This window comes from Macroventuria anomochaeta, assembly GCF_010093625.1.
Source record: "Macroventuria anomochaeta strain CBS 525.71 unplaced genomic scaffold BU25scaffold_21, whole genome shotgun sequence".
Taxonomy (NCBI): Eukaryota; Fungi; Ascomycota; class Dothideomycetes; order Pleosporales; family Didymellaceae; genus Macroventuria; species Macroventuria anomochaeta.
In genome coordinates, this window is record NW_022985382.1 from 135,486 (window position 1) to 157,063 (window position 21,578).

A 21,578-nucleotide genomic window follows, 5' to 3' on the forward strand; every position below is an offset into this window, starting at 1 on the left:
GCGGCTGGGGGTGTTGCAGTCTCAACGCGAGATGCGTGCGCTCCCCTCTGTGGTTCGCGTCGACGCCCCATGCACGCGTTTGGCTCACCACCACTTCACATCTATCGGCTCACATACGATTCCGATCCATCACGTCGTCATGTTACTGACTGCTGCCAATCACCAGCTCACGGCTGCACGCGCGGGTAGATGACCGTATTTTCTCCATAACGGACCGTTCCCTCGTCTTTCTTTGTTCGACCCCAGATCATCATCGTCCTTCAGTCCCACCCCGCAACACTCGTCCGCCGCGACGCCACACGCACGGGAATCCCGCCCCAAGTCTCGTTCAGATACGTCTTGTTGTCTTCGTCGAACCCGTTTTGGTACTTGGTAGGACTGCTTCCTGCCCAGCTCTTCTCGCTGCCGTGCTTGGACTGTGACCAGCTGTGTTTGCTTTGCGCGTCGCTGCCGCCCCAGTGAACGGTCCTGGCGGCTTTGTTGTCCCAGCCAGTTTGGCTGTGCCTGTTCCTTTTGTTTGATTGGTAGGAGGCGTGGCTGCGTCGACTGCGGTGGCTTCCACGAGTGTGTTGGCTGTGTTGGCTTGCCGGCCAGCTACGCTCACTTCCCGTTCCTGCGATGCTGACTTCGCTCGTAGTTTTTGGTCGCTCGAAGCCGTCCCAGGCTTCGTGGGAGCCGTCGTGAGAGTGCTTCTCGTTGTCGTCCCATCCGTGAAAGCTCCCAGTCTTGCTGCCAGCTCGACTCCCGCCCCATCCCGAACCTTTCGCGGAGCCTCCCCATCCTAGATCGCTGACTCTGAAGCTCTTGCCGGTGCCATCGTTGTGACTGCCACTCCAGGCTTTTGCCTGGAATACATCCTCGTTGTTCCAATCCCGTGCACTTGCTGCTTCCTCAGCTCCCGAGCCAATCTGTGAAGCAGACACTTCGCCTGGCGGCGTCTCGTCGTAGATTACCTCCACGATGTCGGGTGTGCTATAAGCCGAGAACGATTTGGCGGATATCTTGTCAAACTCTTCCCCCTCTTTCCTGTGCCCAGACGAGTGTCTGCTACTCTTGGACCTCCTCTCCCTTGATCCATGGTCTTTGAGGTTCGTGAAGCTGCTGCTGCTGGACTTTGCAGCTGACGCAGGTGGCGAAGGCCATCCACCGGGTGGTGAACGTACTGGGCTCGATGTCTTCATCCTAGTGCCCACAGATGTTGAACGAGGCGGAGAAGTCGTGTCCCACGTAATCGCGTGCGGAACGATAGCTGATGGAGGATCTAGAGACGGTGTGCGTGACGGCCATCCGCTTAGGCCGCCGGTCATGAAGAAGTCTGTCGGTGAGGCGATGGGGGAGATATTGACGGGATCGTCGTCTGAGTAAGAGGATACAGATTCGGGGATGGGTGTGAGTGGTTTCGGTCTGCGTGTTTCCTTGCCCCGGGAAGTGGTGTGTGAGTTCGCCCTCGATTTCGATTTCGATTTCGACTTCGATTTCGAGTGTGATGCGGAGGTTGATTTCTCGTCTTTGCCAGATCTCGTCCTATCTTTCTGGCGAGCACATTGGAGCGTAGAGACCGGCGTATCAACACTACTCACAGCCCTCACCCACCTCTTCCCCTCTCCCTTCCTCCCCCCATCTCCCACCTCTTGCCCAGCCCGCACAGGACCAGAATCAAACTCGCCCTTCTCATCAATAACAACCACCCGCCCATTATCGCCCTTGATAACAAACGTCCCCCACTTCAGCGGCGCAGGCACACTCACAACCCCCTTCCTCTTCTGCCTCCTCTTCTTGTCTTCTTTCGAACTGGTCTTGGGACGCTTCACGTCCAGATTAGCGACACCCCTCAATTTTGCTAGACTGTGCGAGATGTCACCGCCGACTGCGCGGGCAATGTCGTCGTTCCAGGCCCCTGAAGCTGCACCTTCGTGCCGCTTTTTGTGCCTGTAGAACCGAGGGTCCACTTGACCGAAGCCACATGTAGTGGGTAGGAAAAGGTCGGCGCCGTCGTCGATGTAGCTGCCTGTGTAGGCTGATGTTGTGGGGGAAGCTGTGTTGTTGAGCCAGCGGGAGACGTTGGCGAGGGAGGTGGCGGAGGGGAGGCGGCGCGAGAAGGAGTGGCCGTCGTCTATGTAGGAGAGTGGCGTTATGTCGCTCATTGTGCGGATCGAGCAGGGTGTTGGATAGAAGAAGGGTGTTGGAAAGTGGGAGGATGGCAAAAAGCAGAGAGGAGCAGCGTGACGAGGGATACAAGGGAATGTGGACCGAGGCGGAGTAAGTGAAGGTGAACACTGAGCCCGTACTACGCAAGCTCAAGACGAACAAACGCGCTGCAGAAACAACAATATGCAACACCTGTTTACCGTGATACAGCGTCTGGGCAGTTGATTGTCAGGGATATCATACTCATCATACTCGCACAAACAAACACAATTCCACTTCCAGGCACACCCCTCCGCAGCAGACGTCTACAACTTCGCCTTCTCCTTCTTCTTCGCCTCCTCCCAACTCAACTGCATCATCCTCATATTCCACCAGCTCCACAGCCCACTCACCAGCCCCAGCGGCGGAAGCACCCAAAGCAACTTGCCCCACCACCACGGACTCCTCCCTCTCACATCATCCATAACCCGCCTGACTTCTCTCTCCAAATGCCCTCTATCCCCATCGTTCCACACTACGACGCCCCTCCCTTCCCCGCGTCTCAAGCACCGCTCCGCCTTCTCCCTAATGTCGCCCTGGCTCATGACGCGATTCCGCGCATCTTCCTCCGTGAGATGGGCGTCCCGGGCGCGCAGGCGCTGGATCTGGATCGCGGGGTCTGAGACACCGACGACGATGATGCTGCCGCAGTACCGCTCCCATCCGCTTTCAAAGAGCAGGGGAACGTCGAGCACGACGGCCCAGTTCCCGCGCAAGTACGCCCAGATCATCTGCTTGTACATTTCCTTCCTGACCGCGGGGTGCACGATGCCATTTAGCACCTTCCTGTCTCGCTCCCGCTGCTCGCCAGAGCCGAAGACGCGACGCCCCAGCGCGGGGCGGTTGAGCGGGCGGCCTTTTGGTGTGGCTTGCGACTCGGGGAGGAGAAGGTCTGGCGTGCTGGGCAGGAAGTATTTGACGATAGCATTGTAGCCGGCGGTCCCGGGCTCGACGACCTGGCGCGCAATGAGGTCGGCGTCGATGATGGGGAGCGAGTAGGGTGCTTGTCGTAGCAGGGAGGAGACGGTGGACTTGCCGGTTGCGATGGAGCCGGTGAGGCCGAGGAGGAGCATCGTGGCGGGTTCGGCGATGGAGTGTTCGGCGATGGAGTAGTCCGGAGTGTCGAATCGCCGGAACAGAGAGGCGAGGAGGTGCCCGTTGTGGCAACCGCGTTTGTGAGCTGTTTGTGGAGGTGGGGTCGCGAATGCCGCGCGAGAGGTGACGAACGCGGGGAGCTCAAGCTTGAGCTCGGACTCGTGAAGGCCTCCGAGGTTAGACGCGTGCACGATCCACGATAGGGTTGCGAGCATCACGTAAATATCGACATCCATCGATGCAATGGAATACAATGAAGTAATTGGATTTGAAATGCGTTTGGGAAGAGCTGACGCTGCTCTGGGATATCCGTTTTGTGCGCCAAACGCCTTCATGTGTTCGATGCTGCAATCACCTAATCTCCTGGTCACGGGGCTTTACGTGGGGCGACCTCTTCCTCCCTTGACAATCTGCGGTGCATGCAAAGGTGGAGCTGCTAGCCCTCTCGCGGACATACGTGGACGACGTCTTGGTTGCTCGATAACTTGCGATGCCTCTGGAGATGATGCCGCTACCGCTTCGGTCAAGTTCGCGATGCTCTCTTCTGTCTACCATTGTCCGTCAGCCACAGGAAGTCTGACCCAGCTCGAGTCTAGTCCGAAACCTCTCCATGGCGGACAGTCTGCTGGACTGGCTCGACGAGCTTGCGGGCAGGACGGAAAATCTGCAGCTGGTTGTCTTCTGCCGCGCCCATCATGACCCAGGGATCGTTCTTGTTCCAGTCGAAGTCGCAGATTCTGTTTGTGAAGCCACCGTGCATGTAGAGCCTGGCAGTGTCAGTACAGCGATTCGCGCGTTTTCCAGAGGGTGAAGCTTACAATTCAGGCGGGCCATCCTCAGCCTCCTCCTCCATCTGCTCGTCGCCAATCTTGCTTGTATCCCACAACAAGATACGGCGATCGTAGCTGGAACTTGCGAGGATAGCAGCGTCCTGTGGGTGCCACTGCAAGCCGATGACATCGCTGCGATGGCCTTGCAGGCTGTGCAGAGGCTTCTCAAAGTTGCGGAGATCCCAGATGCCGATAGTCTTGTCTGCGGAACCAGTCGCCAACAACGAGTCAAACTCAGGGTGGAAGGCAATGCTGTTGACAGCATCGCTGTGTGCGACCTTCCTCCAAAGCGCAGTCTTGTGTGACTCCATGCGAGTGTCGATGACCTGCCAGGTGAGGTCGTCTGATGCGGAGCCGATGAGGAAGTTGTGGATAGGGTGGTATTGCACGTCGTTGACTGTTGCGCTGTGGATCGTGTACGAGGCGGTGGGGCTGATGGTCTTGTTGGACTTGGAGAAACCACTCTTGATGTCCCATGTCTTGACCGTCGTGTCTTCTCCACCGGTGGCGAGGTGGCCTTCGTGGAAGGGGCTCCAGCTCAGCGCAAAGCCCTCTTTCTCGTGGCCCACGCACTCTGCTTCGAACTGGACAGCATCGCCCTTCGGCTGCAGGGGGTGTTTTGTCCGATCGAAGATCAGCGCCCTGCCGTCTGTGCACAGTGTGGCGATGATGTCTGGGTTCTGAGGCTGGTAGCGCGCCTTGTTGACCTCGCCGGGGTGGTTAATCTTTTGCACGATCTTGAAGTCGAACGGCCGTTTGGCATGGCCGTGCCCGCCAACCTCATCGCGCTCCTCGTTGAGCTCGGACAGCTCGGGGGTGCGAAAGTCCGGGATCTCGCAGTGGGCGATCTGGAGGTAGTTCTGCGCCTGGCTCGATGTGTGGGTGCCCAGGATGACGCGGTGCTGGTTCATGTTAGTGCCCTCGACGCTGCCGCTTGTCAACATTTCCTCTCTCGTGGTGTTGGCCAAAGTCACCTACGGCTTCTTGTCCGGCAGCCACTGCGTAGTGAGCGTAGGCCACTCGAGCGCGCGCCCGTAGAGCATGTCATAGAGGAAGACCGAGTTCTTTTTCCAGATCTTGTACTCCTCGTTGATGATCTTGTGCTCGGCCTCCTCCTGCTGGTCCTCGTTGCTCCGCGAGCCGTGCTCTTCGCTCATTGTCTCGTCCATCGCGGGTAATGCGTCTACAGGACGGGGATGTTCAATGGTTCCGAAATGCGAGCTCGAAGACGCTGTGGCGCCAGAAACGCGTGCAATCGCGTCGTCGTGTTGGCGCTAGTCTGACCGCCCTGCCTGCGCGCTGCGGGACAGGGGTCATCGATTGCCGCTCCGCCACCTGGTGTGTCGTGTCTTGGCGCTGGAGCATCATATCAAGCCGCCTGCGATGCTCCCTCGTGCTCTTTGAAGACCCCAGCGTCCAGAACCATCCCCCCTCTCCCCCCCCTCCCCCCTCCCCCCTCCCCCATTGTTTGCCTTTGCGCCCACGGTGCTGCTTGCGCTCTCTTCTTTCACCGCCCACCAAATCCACCGCTCGCTTCCGCGACGCACACTCAGCGCCCGCGCCACTCGCCTCCAGGTATTGCTGCACCATCGCTAGAAAGCAGCGGTAATCATGGGTGTTCCCAAGTTCTTCAGATGGATGTCCGAGCGATACCCGGGCATCTCTCAGCTTATTGCGGAGAATCGCATCCCCGAGTTTGACTGTCTCTACGTACGCGCCCCCAAGTACTTGGCCTTGTAGCCGTGACTCTGACACAACACGCAGCTTGACATGAACGGCATCATCCACAACTGCACGCACAATGACTCCGACGGCCCGACGGCCCGCATGACTGAAGACAAAATGTTCATCGCCATCTTCAACTACATCGAGCATTTGTTTGGCAAGATCAAGCCCAAGCAGCTGTTCTTCATGGCCATCGATGGTGTCGCCCCGCGCGCTAAGATGAACCAGCAGCGCGCTCGCCGCTTCCGAACCGCTCTCGATGCTGAAAAGGCTCGAGAGAAGGCTATCAAGGAGGGTGTCGAGATGCCCAAAGAGGCGCCTTTCGACAGCAACTGCATTACCCCCGGTACCGAGTTCATGGCGAAGCTCACCCAGCAGTTGAAGTACTTCATCAACAAGAAGGTCTCCGAGGATCTGGACTGGCAGGGTGTGGAAGTCGTCCTGTCTGGCCACGAAGTCCCCGGAGAAGGCGAACACAAGATCATGGAGTACATTCGTCAGGCGAAAGCCCAGCCGGAGTACGACCCCAACCGTCGTCACTGCCTGTACGGTCTCGACGCTGATCTTATCATGTTGGGTCTGCTGAGTCACGACCCTCATTTCTGTCTCTTACGAGAGGAGGTGACGTTTGGTCGTCAAAGCAAGACCAAGTCCAAGGAGTTGGAGCATCAGAACTTCTACCTGATGCATCTCTGCATTGTGCGAGAGTACCTGGAACTGGAGTTCCAAGAACTAGAAGAGCCTGGCGCTCTCGGCTTCCCCTTCGACATGGAGCGTGTCATTGACGATTTCATCCTTATGGCTTTCTTTGTTGGTAACGATTTCCTTCCTAATCTTCCGCATTTGCATATCAACGAGGGCGCGTTGGCTCTCATGTTCAACGTTTACAAGACGGTCCTACCAAAGGCCAAGGGCTACATCAACGAAGAGGGTGTGATCAATATGGAGCGATTGGCGCTCCTGCTCGACGAGCTTTCCAACATCGAGAACCGCCATTTCGAGTCCGAGAATGCGGACGCAGGCTGGTTCAAGGGTAAGCGCCTTGAGCGCGAGGACATAATGGAGAAGACGGCGCGACGAGGCACGGTTGTGATGTCCATCCAGCAGAAGGAGCTGTTCACGAAGGTGAAGAGCTGGGTTGGCAATCATCTGCAGAAGGTTGAGCAACCTCCTCTTGACCTTCCTGTCGATTTGAGAGCCGAGGACCGGAAGTTCGTTGAAGAGCTTGCGGACAAGCTCCACTTGCCGTGGAAGACAGTTTCAGACGACGACGGCAACCGCCACCTACAGATCTCGGCACCACCGAAATTGGTCGAGAGCGACGAAGATGACGAGGATGACGAGGCGAACGCTGAGTCCACGAAGGCGATCGTGCGAGTTGTGCAGAAGTACGATCAAGCCAAGATTGTCGACATCTCCCCTGAAGAGGCCCAGTCGGCCATGCAGGCGAAGTATGACGAGAAGTTCGATGCGTGGAAGAACGACTACTACAAGAGCAAGTTTGACTGGGATCGAAGCAACGAGGAAGAGCTCCGCAAGTTGACTGAGAACTACGTGCAGGGATTGCAATGGGTTCTCTACTACTACTACCGCGGAGTGGCATCCTGGCCGTGGTTTTACGGTTACCACTACTCGCCTATGATCTCCGATGTTAAGCGAGGTCTGAAGGCCGATATCAATTTCAAGCTTGGTCAGCCTTTCAAGCCCTACCAGCAATTGATGGGTGTATTGCCCGACCGCAGTAAATCTATCGTTCCGGAGGCCTACCATCCCCTCATGACGAATACCGACTCTCCCATCATCGACTTCTACCCACGCGATTTCAATCTCGACATGAATGGGAAGAAGCAAGACTGGGAAGCTGTTGTCAAGATTCCGTTCATCGAAGAGGACAGGCTCCTCAAGGCGATGGCGACGAAGGAGCATCTACTTACGGAGGATGAGAAGGCTCGCAACTCTTACGGCGTTTCGTTAAAGTTCACCTACTCCAAGGATGTGGATTTCGTCTACCCATCTTCCCTCCCTGGAATCTTCCCGGATCTGCCAAACTGCAAGTGTATCGAGAACATTTTCGATCTCCCCACGATGGATGGACTTGAGTACTACATTGGCTTGATGGACGGCGCCAAGCTGGGAGCGTCGGCTTTGGCGGGTTTCCCCAGTCTCAAGGTTCTGCCGTTCCATGGTGCGCTCGAGTTTGCAGGTGTCAACGTCTTCTCTCAGGACAGCCGTAACGAGAGCATGGTTGTCACACTTGTAGAAACCGAGCCGAGGACTTCGGTCACATATGCACAGAAGATGCTTGGAAAGGCAGTCCACGTAGGATATCCTTTCTTGCACGAGGCTAAGGTAGTCAAGGTCTCCGACGAGCTCTTTGACTACGTGCTGTCCGAGGATGGCGTTTCAGCTCCCCTTGCGATCGAGCATGGACCCACGGAGATCTCCAACTGGAAGAAGATGGCGAATCGAATCCAAGATACCTACAGCAAACGTCTAGGTATCATTACTGGGGAGGTTGAGTCTCTTGTGCACGTAGAAATGCTCAGAGGTCTCAAAAAGACCGATGAAGGTGCAACTATCAAGGAGTACGGTCCTGTACCTGGTTTGCAAGCCGAGTATGCCATTCAGACCATTGTCGAAGAGGTCATCAGCCCTGATCAACGCTTCATGGAAAAGGCCGCCTTACCGATCGAGGAAGAGTTTCCTGAGGGCTCTCGCGCTTTCTACCTCGGCGACTACGCCTACGGTCGCCCTCTGCAGATCATTGGCCACGCGGACCACAAGGCCACGATCATGGTCTCCAGGCTCAAGAAGCCGGAACCGGACTTCGGACGCCAAATCGTTATGCAAGCTGAGAAGACGACACCATACCTGCCATCCTATGTCGTCGCCCGGCAGTTGAATATGCCGCCCCTCGCTCTATCGAAGCTGACATCCTCATTCAACGTCAACTCCAGTGGTCTTAAGTTGAACCTGGGACTGAACCTGAAGTTCGAGGCTAAGAAGCTGAAGGTCTTGGGCTACTCGCGCAAATCAGCCAATGGCTGGGAGTATAGCCAGAAGGCCGTCGAATTGCTCGCTTCGTATATGATCAAGTTCCCTGAATTCTTCGCCGGAATCATCAACAACCCAACAGGAGACGGATGGGAGGATACCGATTTCTATCCTCCTGAACTAGCAAAGCAAAAGGTCAAGCAGATTGGAGCTTGGCTCAAGGAGGTACAGACCAAGAGCTTCGAGAAGGTGCCGCTTGATGCGGAGCAGCTTGACTCTGATACCGTCAAGATCATCGAGCAGGCTGCCGATGCCAATCTCGCGCTGCTGCAGGACGTGGAGATGAAGAAGATCGGCAAGGTGCCGCGCAACGCCATATTGAAGCCTTCTGATGCCGAGCAGCGTCTTGGCCATCAAGAGTTCGCGATCGGTGATCGAGTCATCTACGTTCAAGACTCGGGACGAGTCCCTATCGGATCGTCTGGTACCATCATCGGCAAGACCAGGACCGCGCGCAATGTTTTGTTGGACGTAGTCTTTGATGCAACCTTCATGAGTGGCACATCTCTCAGCGACCGATGCTCTCCGTTCCGTGGATCGACTGTGCCCTCCACTGCCGTCCTGAACTTGACGGACAAGCAGGTTGTCTCTTACTCCACTGCGGGTGCCGCTGCTGCCGCTGCCAAGCGATCAGCTCAAAACTCGGGTTACTCTATGCCTCGCCTGGGCGCTCCCGGTGGTCCCCAGCTAGTCCCAGCAAACACTCCACCACCTCTGCAGGGCTCCTACCGTGGAGCATTCAATAGTGCAAACGGCACTAGGGGCGGCCGCGGCGGCGGTATGGCGCCTCGTGTAGGTGCGTCTGCTGCAAACGGGACCGCCCAGCATCCCCAAACCATGCCCCTTCATGGCGGCCCACCACGCGGCGGTCGAGGCGGGTTTGCTCCACGCGGCGGACAAGCCAACAACCATGCATTCCAGGACCAGCAACAGCAACCCAACGGCAACGGTGCACCTCGAGGCGGTCGTAGCCGTGGTGGCGCTGACTTTGTGCCGCGAGGTCGGGGTGGATTCAGCAAAGCTGGTCGCGGTGGGTTCACTAGTGTAGACAACAGCGATCCGACCGATGGTGTAGTTCAGAACAACCCCAACTTCCGTCCTCAGAACTACTCGAATGTACCGCCGCCTGCTGGTCTGGATGCAGGCCGTGGCAGGGGCCGCGGCCGTGGTCGTGGAGGGTTCAGAGGAAGAGGTGGTCCTAGGGGCGGCGCTCCGGCACCTGCTGCTCAGTAGAAGTGATTAAGGCTACATTTTGATGAGATGAAAAGAGAAATGAAGAAGAGTACGAATCGAATCTCGACTTAACGTGCTGAACCATTCAACGTGACTACCTGCCTCCTTCCCTTCTCGGGTGTAATGATGTACTCGGCGTTCCAGGCACCCAGCCACGCCGCACGATGAACAATCCGTTCCCCTTGTTGATTTCCTCTCTTCTTGACTCTGTCCAGCCGTCACGATGGATGTCCAACACACCAGCAACACAACACCGCCGCTGCACTCAACCCTGGAGCCGAGTATGGCAACGTGCCTTTCGATCGATTTCTTCTGGTCAGACCGTCCCCTCTTTTCATGTACAACATACTCACAAGCTGTATTAGGAATCTTGGGACTACGATAAGCCCAACAACAAGACCAGTCGCAATGGAATGCGCTCGCCCAACGATGGCTACCATTGAGCCACATCAACCACGACGTACGTTCACCATCACCATCACCATCACCATCACCGTCACCATCACCATCATGCTCTTCACCCTGATCTTCGATCAGCCATACCGGTCCCAAATCTCCCCCAGCCCATCAGAAAACTCCTACCCTGGCGCTGCCCACTTAGCAACACAAGACCAAATCAACCGCATTTTCCTCCCGCACCAGACAGTACAGGAACGGAATATCTGCTAGTAGGCCGCGAGCGGTGAAAATGAGAGGATGATTTGGATACGCACGTACTATCTCCCCTCGCTCACCTCCTCGTTCGAAGAGATCATCGACGAGGCAGGGAGTCTGCATGTAGTGGACCCGGAATAGGTTCTCGATGATGAGGTGCTGTATAGCCGCTTCTGCAAAGACTGGAAAGAGATCCTACTCCGCCTTCCCGAAATACCTGAGAACAGTGATTGAACTGACGAGGAGCTATGGAGAAACACCGACAAGTTTTTACTGTGTCTTGCTTATACGCTAAAAAAGAATGGAATAGATGAATCTCATCCATGTCAAAATGCTACCAAGCTCTCCAGGGCCTAGCCCATCACAGCTTTATCAAACTGGGCCATCCATCACCAACAACCCGACTCTCAATAGCAGTAACTTAACGACCACAACGCCGTAATAAAATGGAAGCACCACATTGAACTTGCACGACTCAGCTCTACAACCTTGGCTCTAGAAGCCTACAACTCCTTTTTTTTCCCTAAGCCTCACCCATATCTGCCCATTTATATGGTAAATACTGATGCCCTGTCATTGTTTACGAAAGGCTTGTTTCTCTGAAGAGACCCGTGGGTATCTCAACGGGCGCATGAGAGCGAATAGAAACACCCAAATTGCATGGGTATTATTTGAAACAAACTGATAGTTGTGATTATCATCGTGGCCTTTGCTTAATACCTCCCCCATCTACTTCATCGTCTCAAATGTGCTGAATGTATCGGTCCACTCGCACCCATCAGGGTATGATCCGGGATAGAGTTTCTTTTGCCGCCAGGTATTGGCACAGAAGATAATAAGTCGACGAGAGGAAGCAGTCCTTTCTTACCACCAAGATCATCTGTCCTGCGGTATTCTCCTTGTTGCGTTCAAAGCCAGCAGCTGACCAGTGTTGAATGAACGGACCACGATGTTGATGAGAGCGCTTTTCAGAGTCACTGAGTTCCACTCGCTTACCGGAAATGACAGTGCCTTCCTGAGACAATTGGAAGTCCCACAATACGGTGAGGCGTCGCACATGGTCGTATGATGCTTTTGCTCGGTATTCTGAAAAATGAAGGCTGCTGTAGAGTAGCATAGTAAGAGCGTCCTTCCTTAAGGAAAGTCTTCAGGGCCACGATTTCGACGTTACCAGACTGCCCGTCATTAACGATGAAGTTGAAGTAACAGGTTGGGCAATTATAGGCACAAGAGCTTGTTGATCGCTTCTGGCAAGTGCGAACATTGGGTTCTGCGAGCGGGCGGGTTGCCAGCAAAGATCAGCGCTAGATTCTGCATGCCTGAGTGTCCCTAACAGCGAGGCGGGTGGGAAGGCGGAACTTATTCCCTGTCTCTTGCGTGTAACAATCATCCAAATCCTTCAGAAAATGTCGCAACTGATGTTCTGCTTCTTCATCCGCCTCTTGCTTGGCACGACGGCAAGTAGCAGCGAAAGCACGGCCATTGACGCCCCCTGGCTTGCGGTATAGCTTTTCCATCTTCTCCATGGGAAAGAAGTCGAGGTAGGCATAGATCTTGTTACGAACATCGCGGTTGAGGTGATCGAAGAAGGAGTTGGGACGACGTGGAATATCTAGTCGCGGGGAAGCCGCCGTCTAGTGCAGCTTCTTCCAGTGGTACGGGCTGTCCTCAGGTGGAATAGTAGACGTGCGGGACATATCCTCTACCTGTTTCGTTGTTATCGTTGATGTAGTTAAAGGAATGGGAAAGGTGGGACTGTGAAATGTCGGTGCCTGGATGCTGTTCGTTGCGTATCCTCTGGTAGGAATGTCTTGTTCTCCAACTGAGCCGAACTGTCCGCCTTTTCGTTCACTGGACGTGGATGCTCGTGAAACCGCCAGCTAGATTTACAGAGGTGGACCATGCACAGTATTGAGCACGTCCTGAAATGAGGTTCCAAATTGAGCTTATCTGACGAGCACGATAGCTCCATATGGTGAGAATAATGGCATTAAAGTTAGCGCTTACGGCTCTATCAACGTTGAAGCTGGGTATCTCAAGTTATATCTGTCTTTCAGATTCCATCTCTCTTAATCACATCGAACACCCAATCGAGCCCTTGCTTGCCCTCACTCAAACGGTATGGCGCAGTCAATACGAAGCAATGCATCTGTTTCTCCCAATGTAGCCATTCTCCCTGAATGCCGTATTCAGATAGTCTGTTACGGAAAACGATGCCGTCAGGGCTGAGCACATCGTATCCAGCGGTGACGCCGTGCACTCTGATGCCACTCTTGGCAAGCAGTGAGAAGTCGGCATTGATAGGGGACACAATGCGGTCTGTAGGGTCCACATCATCGGCATGCCATGCTTTCGCCGTCGCTTTGATAATCTCGGGCGAGAGAAGGGGATCGAACTTGCGTAAGTTTTGGATGTCAGGGTTGTTGCGCGTCATATCGGTCGATGGACTGATGACCATCAGAGAAATAGGTCGAGGTGTTTGCTCCATCTCAGGATTCTCCGCCTCCTGCCGCAAAGCTTCCATGACCAGACAGAGGACGATATTGGCGCCGGATGAGTCTCCCATGAAGGTGACTCTTTCGCCTGCATGTTCCGCCGTTCTCATCAACTCGCGGTAGAGCCTCAAGCACCAAGGGAAAGAACTTGATGCTGTGTTGTTGGGCGCCAGCGGTACTGAAATTATCGAGATGATTGTGTCTGGCAGCACTTGGGCGAGCTTAGCGCACACCCACCAATGCTGCCCTGACGGTGCCAACTGCCAACTTCCTCCTGCGATATAGTAGATGCGTTTCGAGGGCGTCTTCGTCGGTTGCTTCGGTGGTATGATGTCATAGATGTGGATGTCGCATACAGTGCGGTGCGAGGCTATACATGGCTTGAGCCGTGTTTTGGGAGGGTTTAGTCTAATCGATCCGTCCTCATGATTTGGCTCGCTGGCGTTGAGTTGCTTGCGAAAGAGTCGTACAAGGTGCATCAGCACGCTCATGAGCATCGTGCGATCATCGCGTTCCGTGACTTTGATAGATGGGCCATCGTGGGCAGCGTAGTGATGCATTTCAGGCATGTTGCTCTACGCCTGCTGAATATTTTGATCAATGGAAAAGTGATAGAAACACACGAAGACAGGAAAATGACGATATGCAGGGCAACAGAATCGCAGATTCAGGCAGATCTAATCTCTCCTAGCGAATTCAACGCCATCGACGCATCGATAGAGCGTGTCATTGTTAGTGATGACGTCAAAGACGCGCCCTCGGATCGTGGTAGTCCGCATGCGATCTGTGCCTCGAGGACCCTTCTCGAGAAGCTAGATCGCGTTATGGAATGTGTGTATCCCCAGGGCGAGATGTGTTGCAGACAGCTTTTGTTGTTGTTGATGATGCGAGAAAAGTGTAGATGAGATTGTTATCAACTCGCGTTGACGTCACAGAATGCCAAGCACGACAACAATGGCAAGATTGACTACTGGGAACTAGAACGCAAACTCGACGAAGTACATAAGGAGGTCGCACTGAAAGCACAACCACACCACCTTCACCATGAATCACGAACAGAAGCGCGACAAGAGTTTCTTCGAAGCGTGATCGTAACTCGCGATGATCACATCGACGAGTCTAAGTTTGCGGAGAGCGTGAAGAAATGGGAGATACCTCCACTGGAGCAAGATCGGAAGGAAGCAAAACAGGAAGACGGCTACTGGAAGCAGAAGTCAATTTGGGGACGAGCACGCGCCTATTGGGCTATCAAGGGACCAGAGATTGCATTATTGACTCTTGTCGCAACCTTCATGGTCGCGTTCGGCGTGTGACAGCTCGTCAAATACCTCGCATACGATGAGTACACTCCAGCTTTCGGTTGGGGTGTGGTGGTGTCGAAGACGTTTGTAGGCGTGCTTTACTCGACCTTCTTCTTCCTCATACTGACCATGTCGCGCTGGCTGTCGACCTTCCTTCGACGCTTCTACTTCATCTCCCGTGTCATCAACTGGGATTTTTCGCAGTCGTTCCACATCAAGATGTCCATTGTTGCTCTATTCTTTGCAAAATTGCATGCCCTCGGCCACCTTGCTAGATCTTTCGTCTTCGGCAGCATGGCGCATCGACAGGACAGTGTTGCCGTCGTGCTTGGTGCTGATGCGGTTCCGCGTTCCTACATTGACTATGTGAGGTCCTTGGCCGGATGGACAAGTCTTACAGCTATCAGCTGCTGTTGCCTGTTGACAGCTTTGAGTGTGCCGCGGGTACGGAAGTGGAGTTACGAAGTCTTCCAGATGGGTCATCTCCTCATGTTCCTCATCGTTGGCCTCATGATTGCGCACGGTACAGCCGGTCTTTTTCAGTGGCCCATGTTCGGTTACTGACTCGCAGTTCCTACACTGTTCGCCGTTTTCGAGCGCACTTGGCGAGTCGTTCTTGGTTTCCGCCCCATCGAAGCTGAACTCGAATTATTGGACGAGGAGACAACAATGATTACTGTTAATGTTCCCCACAAGAGGCCTTGGGACTACAAGGCTGGCCAATATGTTTTGGTTCAGGTGCCCCAGTTGCCTCGTTGGCAATGGCACCCTTTCACTGTCTCAACCTGCGTCAACAACCGGATGCAAGTGCACATCAAAGCGGATGGTGATTGGACAAACGAACTGCGAGACATTGCCAAGAAAAACTGGCAAGAAGCAGTCGATCAAGGTCGGCCTTGATGGCCCATTTGGCTCACCTGCGCAATGTTTCTACGACTACGACTACAGCATGGTCCTTGGGTAAGCGATGACGCGGAACATGGAAGAGTATACATGCTAACACAACATACAGCCGGTATTGGTGTCACACCCTTCTCCGGTGTTCTGACTGATCTTCGATATCATGAACTCGAGCGTGTGGTGTCAGGCGAGAACTCTGCAGGGTCCGGTTACGAAAGTGGCAAGGGACCGTCACCTTACCAGGGCCACCCACGCGTTGACTTCCATTGGATGGTACGCGATAAGAACAACTTGCTCTGGTTCTCCAATCTTCTGAACGAAGTATCTCGTGCCAACGAACTTGATCGCTCACATCTCGGTATCCGCACCCGAACCTACGTCACACAAAAGCGAAAACAGATCTCAGAACTCAAAGAAGAAGGATGAGATCAACGTTGGGGTCTTCTTCTGTGGACCTCCAGTCATTGGCCAGCAAATTACAGATCAGTGCTCGTAGATGAACGCCAAAGCCCAGAATGAAGGCAGGAAGATTGACTACCGGTTTATGATCGAGGTGTTCGGTTAGAGTTCAATTTCCTCTATACCCATGTAACAAGTAGCAATGGTTTAATATTACGATGCCATTCTTATCTACCTTGTGATGTTTTCTCGCAAATGACAAGATCTTGGTTTACCCGAGTCCTTGTCACCTTCATCATGCGGCGTGCCATTGCTTACTTCCAAGCCACCCGTCCCACTTGGGCCTCCGGTCACCCGTTCACAGCCACACTCAGGCAAGATGCAGCATACAGATACTCCAGTACCGCAAAGTCCCTCGCTAGTTCTTTACAAGTTCGTCTATGATCATTCTTACTTCGACATGCAAGATTCAAGCACCAGCATCATATGCGAATTCGACTACAACTCGAACGCGCCCAACACTTACACTGTTGTTTGCACCGCCCTCATAGTGTTGTTCACCTTCCTTCTTGAATATGTTGCACATAGCCACCTGGACTGCTGCAACATGATCAACGATGACGACGACAACAACACACTCAACACATCTCTAAACACCAGATCACATGAGGTATTGTCACCGACAATTGTAGACGAGCAACCACGTCCAAGGATAGCACCTCAAGACGACGAACCTCAAGTCGCCACATCTCAACCGATTGCGAGCGATCAGGTTCCTAAGTCAGCACAAAAGAAGCCACCACCCCTGTCGGACTGCTGCACCTGCTGCCTACCCTATCCCTCACCGAACATCCGCGCGAATCGTCTCATAGTGGCCGTCTTTCTCTATGCGGTCACCTTGACTGCTTTCATCGTACGCATACACGACATTAACCATCCCTATATCCGTCCCGAGTGCCAGGGTTACGTTTGGAAGGGTCAGGGCAGCATCCCAGAACCAAACTGGTGGGCAGTGGCGCTACTCAATATTCTACCATTTATCGCTGCAAGCTTCAATCTCGTACGAACGGTTGTTGACTGTTTTCTCGTGCGGTGGGGACAAGCCTTAGTGTATGACGGGGGCATCAGTGGGACATGTACGTGGCCGCCATGCATTCCTCTCTTCCTGGTATATGTTGTTATCAAAGGAGTATTCGCGTGGCCGATCGCTTGGATGATGGGTCGACCGATGAGCAGTGTATGGTTGGCGTCTAAGGCCCAGACAAGGAGAAGAGATGATATTGAGATGCAGGGTGATGAAACGAGAAGGCTGGTCGACGATGTAGATGGAGAGGGAGAGGAAGGAGAAGGAAGCACAGACGGGCCACCTGCCTATAATGTAGCAGTACATCATCAAACACCACAAGGGCAAGGAGAGGTGAGCAAGGGAGGCGCAACGATGGCTTGATCGCATCAATACTTTATTCGGAGCCTCAAAGGGCGTTCGAAGGGTTGTTGTGTTAACTAGCAGGTGGGTGATGCAAATACGCCTGAGAGACGACGTTTGAAGCATTTATCGCTGCCTTCTGTTGCGGCAAGGGGCCGCTGGTAGGATACGATGGAACACTACGCTGAACTGTTATCTAGTTAGGAGAAGACGACTATATACCTGACCTAAAACATGCTAGTCCAGGATAGTCTGATGTGTGCAATTTCAGGCCTACCGACCTACTGATACCGTAACACCTCATCTCTTTCAAAAGTTTGATCCGTCAGACCAGAAGAGCATGGCTGTTGAGCGATAAGAATCGAAGAATTCTAGGTGAATCGATTCTTCTGCGGCCCACTTCAAATGTCGCAATCGTCTATCTAATAAACGTCATCAGCTTTCGTCTTGAGAGATACCACGAAGCTGCGCGTCAGGCGCAAATAGAAATCGTACAAGTATCAACCTGCAGCACGAGCCGCAGCTACCCGCCCCGACACCCGTACCTGCCCCTTGCGTGATCCAAGTCAGTCGACAGCCCTGCGCAGTGCATTCCGTCGCTACCCCGCGCGTCGCTTAGTCTTAACCCCGTTTTCCCCATCGCGTAGCCTTTCCGTGGAACAATCACGCCATCGCCGCCAGTCCACAATCGCGCATCATGGTTCAGGTACGCACCCTTCTTGGTCGTCTCGTCTATACAAATTACTATAAGAGGCAGTCTATTTACTGTGGAACGCGCTACTGACGCCACTAGCTCGAATACTCAGTCGAAGAGCCGCTCAATCGAGAGCCGGAGCTCGATGAGCTCGTCTCAAGGTACAGGGTCCTCAAGATAAATCTGAATGATACAAGATGGACCTGTAATTAATATTTATCGCAGTTTCATTACAAAAAAGGGCGGATATGATCGCAATCATGGACCAATCCCACACCTCGACGCGGCTACACACCAAGTCTGCGTGTACGGCCTTGTGAAAAAAGAACTTTCTTTGCACGTGAAGGACCTCCAAGCACTTCCCCAACACAGTGTGATATGCGCACTACAATGTGCAGGCAACAGACGTCACACCATGCGCACGAAGCTGAAGGAAGTATCCGGCATTGACTGGTTCGACGGCGCCGTCATGAACTGCAAATGGACCGGACCGCTACTGAAAGACGTCCTCGAAAAAGCCGGCGTGAAGGTCGAGAAAGAGAAGTGGAACGATGCACACGTTGCATTCTCTTGCTTCCAGACGCCGACCCAGGATGACGAGTACTACGGTGCCAGCATACCTTTGTCGCGGGCCATGGATGCCAACAGTTCGATCATAATAGCACTGGAGATGAACGACAAGCCTCTACCACCCAATCACGGCGCACCGGTCAGAGTCGTTACACCAGGTATCGCTGGTGCAAGGAGTGTCAAGTGGCTGGACCGCATCACGGTGCAGATGTGCGAAAGCAGCAGCTACTACCAGCAGCACGATTATAAGATCCTTCCACCGGAGGCAGATTGCAAGGAGAAGGCAGAAGAATGGTGGGGAAGAGTCAGCGCACTGCAGGACATGCCAATCAATAGTGTCATTGGCGTACCGAAGACGGGCTCAACAGTTCACCGAGATGAGAACGGTACAATAGAGGTCAAAGGCTATGCGCTGCCGAGTGGATCTGATGGGCCAATCACTAGGGTCGAGGTCAGCGCTGATGGAGGAGAGACGTGGATGGATGCAGAACTGGACCAAAGTCATGAGGATAAAGACGCTGATCTGAAGTGGGCTTGGACCTTGTGGAAAGCAAGAGTCAAGGTGGAGAAGGGCAAGGATTTGACTATTTACAGCAAAGCAACGGATGGTAGCGGCAACACACAGCAGAAGAGCGTGGAGTGGAATTTCCGAGGTGTTGGGTACAATGCCTGGGGCGAGACTTCAGGCATTGAAGTGGTTTGATGCCGCGCTCAATGCAGAATGCAGGACAGGTGATGGAAATATCCCTAGTCCTTCAATAGCGATGCATTGCATATCTCTTAATTCTATCCTGCGCCATACCTTGATCTCTTATAAAGCCCAAACACCGCCCATGCTATGCTTGTAAATTATGTCCCAACCTTCGTTGTGCTCCAGCGTCTCCTCTCCTCACAGCCCCAGACTCTTCCTAACGTTCTGCCGCACAACCTTCTCATACTCCTCCCTCTTATTCCTCCACATCTTCGCCGCATCGATATTCGCCGGACTCTCGTCGTTCGGTTCAGCTAGCATACTCATCACGCTGATCAGGATCTTCTCCACGCTTTGGATCGGCGACCAGCGCTCGGACGCTTGCTCGTACTGGTGTGGGTCGTCGCCGGGTGGGTGCAGGATCGATATGCATACCTCGCCGTTGTTGTACACTGTTTCAGTCAGCATTTGTCCACCAAATCTTTCACATCTCACCCCTCTACAATTGTACAGAGGTCTAAGGGCGGTGGGTTGGTGTTCGTACCGTTGGGATGCCACATGTCTGTCAAGAACTTCATCTTTGGCGGCGCAAGAGGGTAGTCCTTGGGGAACTTGAGCTCGGCGGGGAACACGCCACCTTCGAATGGTGTGCCTTCTGGCCCTTGGATTAACGCTTCCCACAGGAACATGTCATCTTCGGTTACGGGGCCGGCGGTTATGCCTTCTGGTGGGTCGGAGGAGAGCGATTTGTATTCTTTAAAGAGGCGCTTTGCTGCTGGGTTGGACATGGCGTGTGAAGGTCTGGGTGAAGTTGTGCGGTATGGGGCGTAGTGGTTGTACTAATTCCGGTAGGGCGGGGTGGGGTTCGTAGAATGGCGGGGCGAGTGGTTTGGTGTGCAGCTTTATGTGATCCACGTGGTTCTTTTTAGATTCAGTGAAGTGGTCCAAGAGGTGTCAGGGGCGTTCGTCCTGGTGATTTAAGGGTAATCACAGTTCGAGCTGGGTGAACGGCTTTGTGCATGATACCGACACGTCGGCTTTCGGCAACGAACACGACCGTCAAAGCACGAACCAAGCATGACATAATGGCCTCTTCATCTGCGCAGACGCGTCCTCGATGCGTTCACAATTCTATAGAGCTTATCATGATCACATCTACTACAACGAGCGGCAGTTTAGACTCATCCACCGATTGCACTCACAACAACCAGACAGCGAACGACCGATGACCAGCCTCGAGCAGGTTTTCACACTCATAATGAACCTTAACCTGCGGATTTCTTTACGATTTATCAAGACCATTGTTCAATTGTCTTTGCAACCTCCCATCGACGTCTGACATTCGTCGAGGAAGCGATGCATGGTATTCGCCATCGTTACTTGACTGTCCGCCATTGCTGCTTGGCTGTCTCTGACTTCGCTGGGAATGTTCTCCATGTTCGATGCCTGTAGACCTACTGTCCTGGTGAGTTCAAGGTTCCACCTACTCAATTGCTTCGTGTGTGCACTTCTCGACGTGTCATTATTATGTCAGCGTCGACTCTCTTGCGAGCAAGATTCTCGCTTCTTTCTTTGATGTGCTCAAGACCCTGAGTGAGCTTGCTCCCTCTTGAAATAAGCTGCCAGCATTTTTCTGCCAATTCTGTTCTTGTAGAACTTTATCAGAGTTCCCACTGTCTCTAGGATCGTAGCAACTAGATCTATGCTGGCTGTCCTGAGGTTGAGGTCTTGTGGGAACACGCTTGCATCCAGAGCATAGGCAGTGACCGGTGTTGGTTTGAATCGGAACGCACTTGTAGCCGGCAGGTATCTGTGCACCCATGACTTCGCTCGCTAACTGTGTAGAATGTTCCTCCATGTACTTGAGGACTATACGGGTATCTTGTTCCTGACGACCAACGCAATCGGCGACTTTGATGAAGCACTCGCTTCTCGCATCCACGTCAGCCTTGAGTATCCACAGTTGACCGAGGAGTATACCAGACGATCCTAGATCCAAACATTCGGCTAATCAGAGAACACTTCAAAAAAATTGGGAGGACGATCGAGATTGACAAGGAGCATATCGAATTCTAGATCTCGAACTACTGGCAAGGGAATTCGAAGACTGGGCTGAATGGACGCCAGATCCGTAACGAATGCCAAACTGCTCTCGTAATTGCGAAATTTGCTGCACAGGGAGAAAACCACAGAGTGCTCCAGAGATGGATGCCAAAGTTGTACTGCGATCGAAGTATTTCGATACAGTTCTGAAGGTGTATCTGGACTTCAACAAATACCTCAAGAACATCTACGGGACCAGCCCTGGAAAAAGGACCGGAGAA

At 53.5% G+C, this 21,578-nt stretch overlaps 9 protein-coding genes across 9 annotated transcripts; 4 read left to right on the forward strand and 5 right to left on the reverse strand.

Annotated features, from left to right (window-relative positions):
• Nucleotides 1-245: 245 nt before the first annotated feature.
• BU25DRAFT_411741 (uncharacterized protein) lies at nucleotides 246-2,394 on the reverse strand. The gene has a single exon (XM_033706630.1). It carries the CDS (start codon nucleotides 2,142-2,144, stop codon nucleotides 261-263), a length of 1,884 nt encoding a protein of 627 aa, XP_033560526.1. The 5' UTR covers nucleotides 2,145-2,394; the 3' UTR covers nucleotides 246-260.
• Nucleotides 2,395-2,453: 59 nt separating this feature from the next.
• BU25DRAFT_344055 (CoaE-domain-containing protein) lies at nucleotides 2,454-3,260 on the reverse strand (the record flags this gene model as incomplete). The annotated part of the gene is made up of 1 exon (XM_033702983.1): nucleotides 2,454-3,260. One exon carries the CDS (start codon nucleotides 3,258-3,260, stop codon nucleotides 2,454-2,456), a length of 807 nt encoding a protein of 268 aa, XP_033560527.1.
• Nucleotides 3,261-3,874: 614 nt separating this feature from the next.
• On the reverse strand, nucleotides 3,875-5,269 carry BU25DRAFT_343933 (WD40 repeat-like protein; the record flags this gene model as incomplete). Its single annotated transcript, XM_033702977.1, has 3 exons — nucleotides 3,875-4,049; nucleotides 4,101-5,039; nucleotides 5,091-5,269. The coding sequence occupies 3 exons, from the start codon at nucleotides 5,267-5,269 to the stop codon at nucleotides 3,875-3,877; spliced, it is 1,293 nt and encodes a 430-aa protein (XP_033560528.1).
• Nucleotides 5,270-12,753: 7,484 nt separating this feature from the next.
• On the reverse strand, nucleotides 12,754-14,154 carry BU25DRAFT_411744 (alpha/beta-hydrolase). The gene has a single exon (XM_033706631.1). The coding sequence runs from the start codon at nucleotides 13,840-13,842 to the stop codon at nucleotides 12,832-12,834; it is 1,011 nt and encodes a 336-aa protein (XP_033560529.1). The 5' UTR covers nucleotides 13,843-14,154; the 3' UTR covers nucleotides 12,754-12,831.
• Nucleotides 13,909-14,586, forward strand: BU25DRAFT_459478 (uncharacterized protein; the record flags this gene model as incomplete). Its single annotated transcript, XM_033710282.1, has 2 exons — nucleotides 13,909-14,004; nucleotides 14,209-14,586. The coding sequence occupies 2 exons, from the start codon at nucleotides 13,909-13,911 to the stop codon at nucleotides 14,584-14,586; spliced, it is 474 nt and encodes a 157-aa protein (XP_033560530.1).
• A 117-nt stretch (nucleotides 14,587-14,703) lies between these two features.
• On the forward strand, nucleotides 14,704-16,074 carry BU25DRAFT_492114 (uncharacterized protein; the record flags this gene model as incomplete). Its single annotated transcript, XM_033711614.1, has 4 exons — nucleotides 14,704-15,097; nucleotides 15,146-15,463; nucleotides 15,523-15,534; nucleotides 15,587-16,074. The coding sequence occupies 4 exons, from the start codon at nucleotides 14,704-14,706 to the stop codon at nucleotides 15,898-15,900; spliced, it is 1,038 nt and encodes a 345-aa protein (XP_033560531.1). The 3' UTR covers nucleotides 15,901-16,074.
• Nucleotides 16,075-16,305: 231 nt separating this feature from the next.
• Nucleotides 16,306-17,685, forward strand: BU25DRAFT_411746 (uncharacterized protein). The gene has a single exon (XM_033706632.1). It carries the CDS (start codon nucleotides 16,334-16,336, stop codon nucleotides 17,318-17,320), a length of 987 nt encoding a protein of 328 aa, XP_033560532.1. The 5' UTR covers nucleotides 16,306-16,333; the 3' UTR covers nucleotides 17,321-17,685.
• Nucleotides 17,686-17,981: 296 nt separating this feature from the next.
• BU25DRAFT_411748 (molybdopterin binding oxidoreductase) lies at nucleotides 17,982-19,358 on the forward strand. Its single transcript, XM_033706633.1, has 2 exons — nucleotides 17,982-18,154; nucleotides 18,219-19,358. The coding sequence occupies exon 2, from the start codon at nucleotides 18,409-18,411 to the stop codon at nucleotides 19,264-19,266; it is 858 nt and encodes a 285-aa protein (XP_033560533.1). The 5' UTR covers nucleotides 17,982-18,154; nucleotides 18,219-18,408; the 3' UTR covers nucleotides 19,267-19,358.
• On the reverse strand, nucleotides 19,104-20,270 carry BU25DRAFT_411749 (ubiquitin-conjugating enzyme). Its single transcript, XM_033706634.1, has 2 exons — nucleotides 19,799-20,270; nucleotides 19,104-19,706 (listed from the first exon to the last, which is right to left on the reverse strand). Exons 1-2 carry the CDS (start codon nucleotides 20,040-20,042, stop codon nucleotides 19,453-19,455), a joined length of 498 nt encoding a protein of 165 aa, XP_033560534.1. The 5' UTR covers nucleotides 20,043-20,270; the 3' UTR covers nucleotides 19,104-19,452.
• Nucleotides 20,271-21,578: the final 1,308 nt, after the last annotated feature.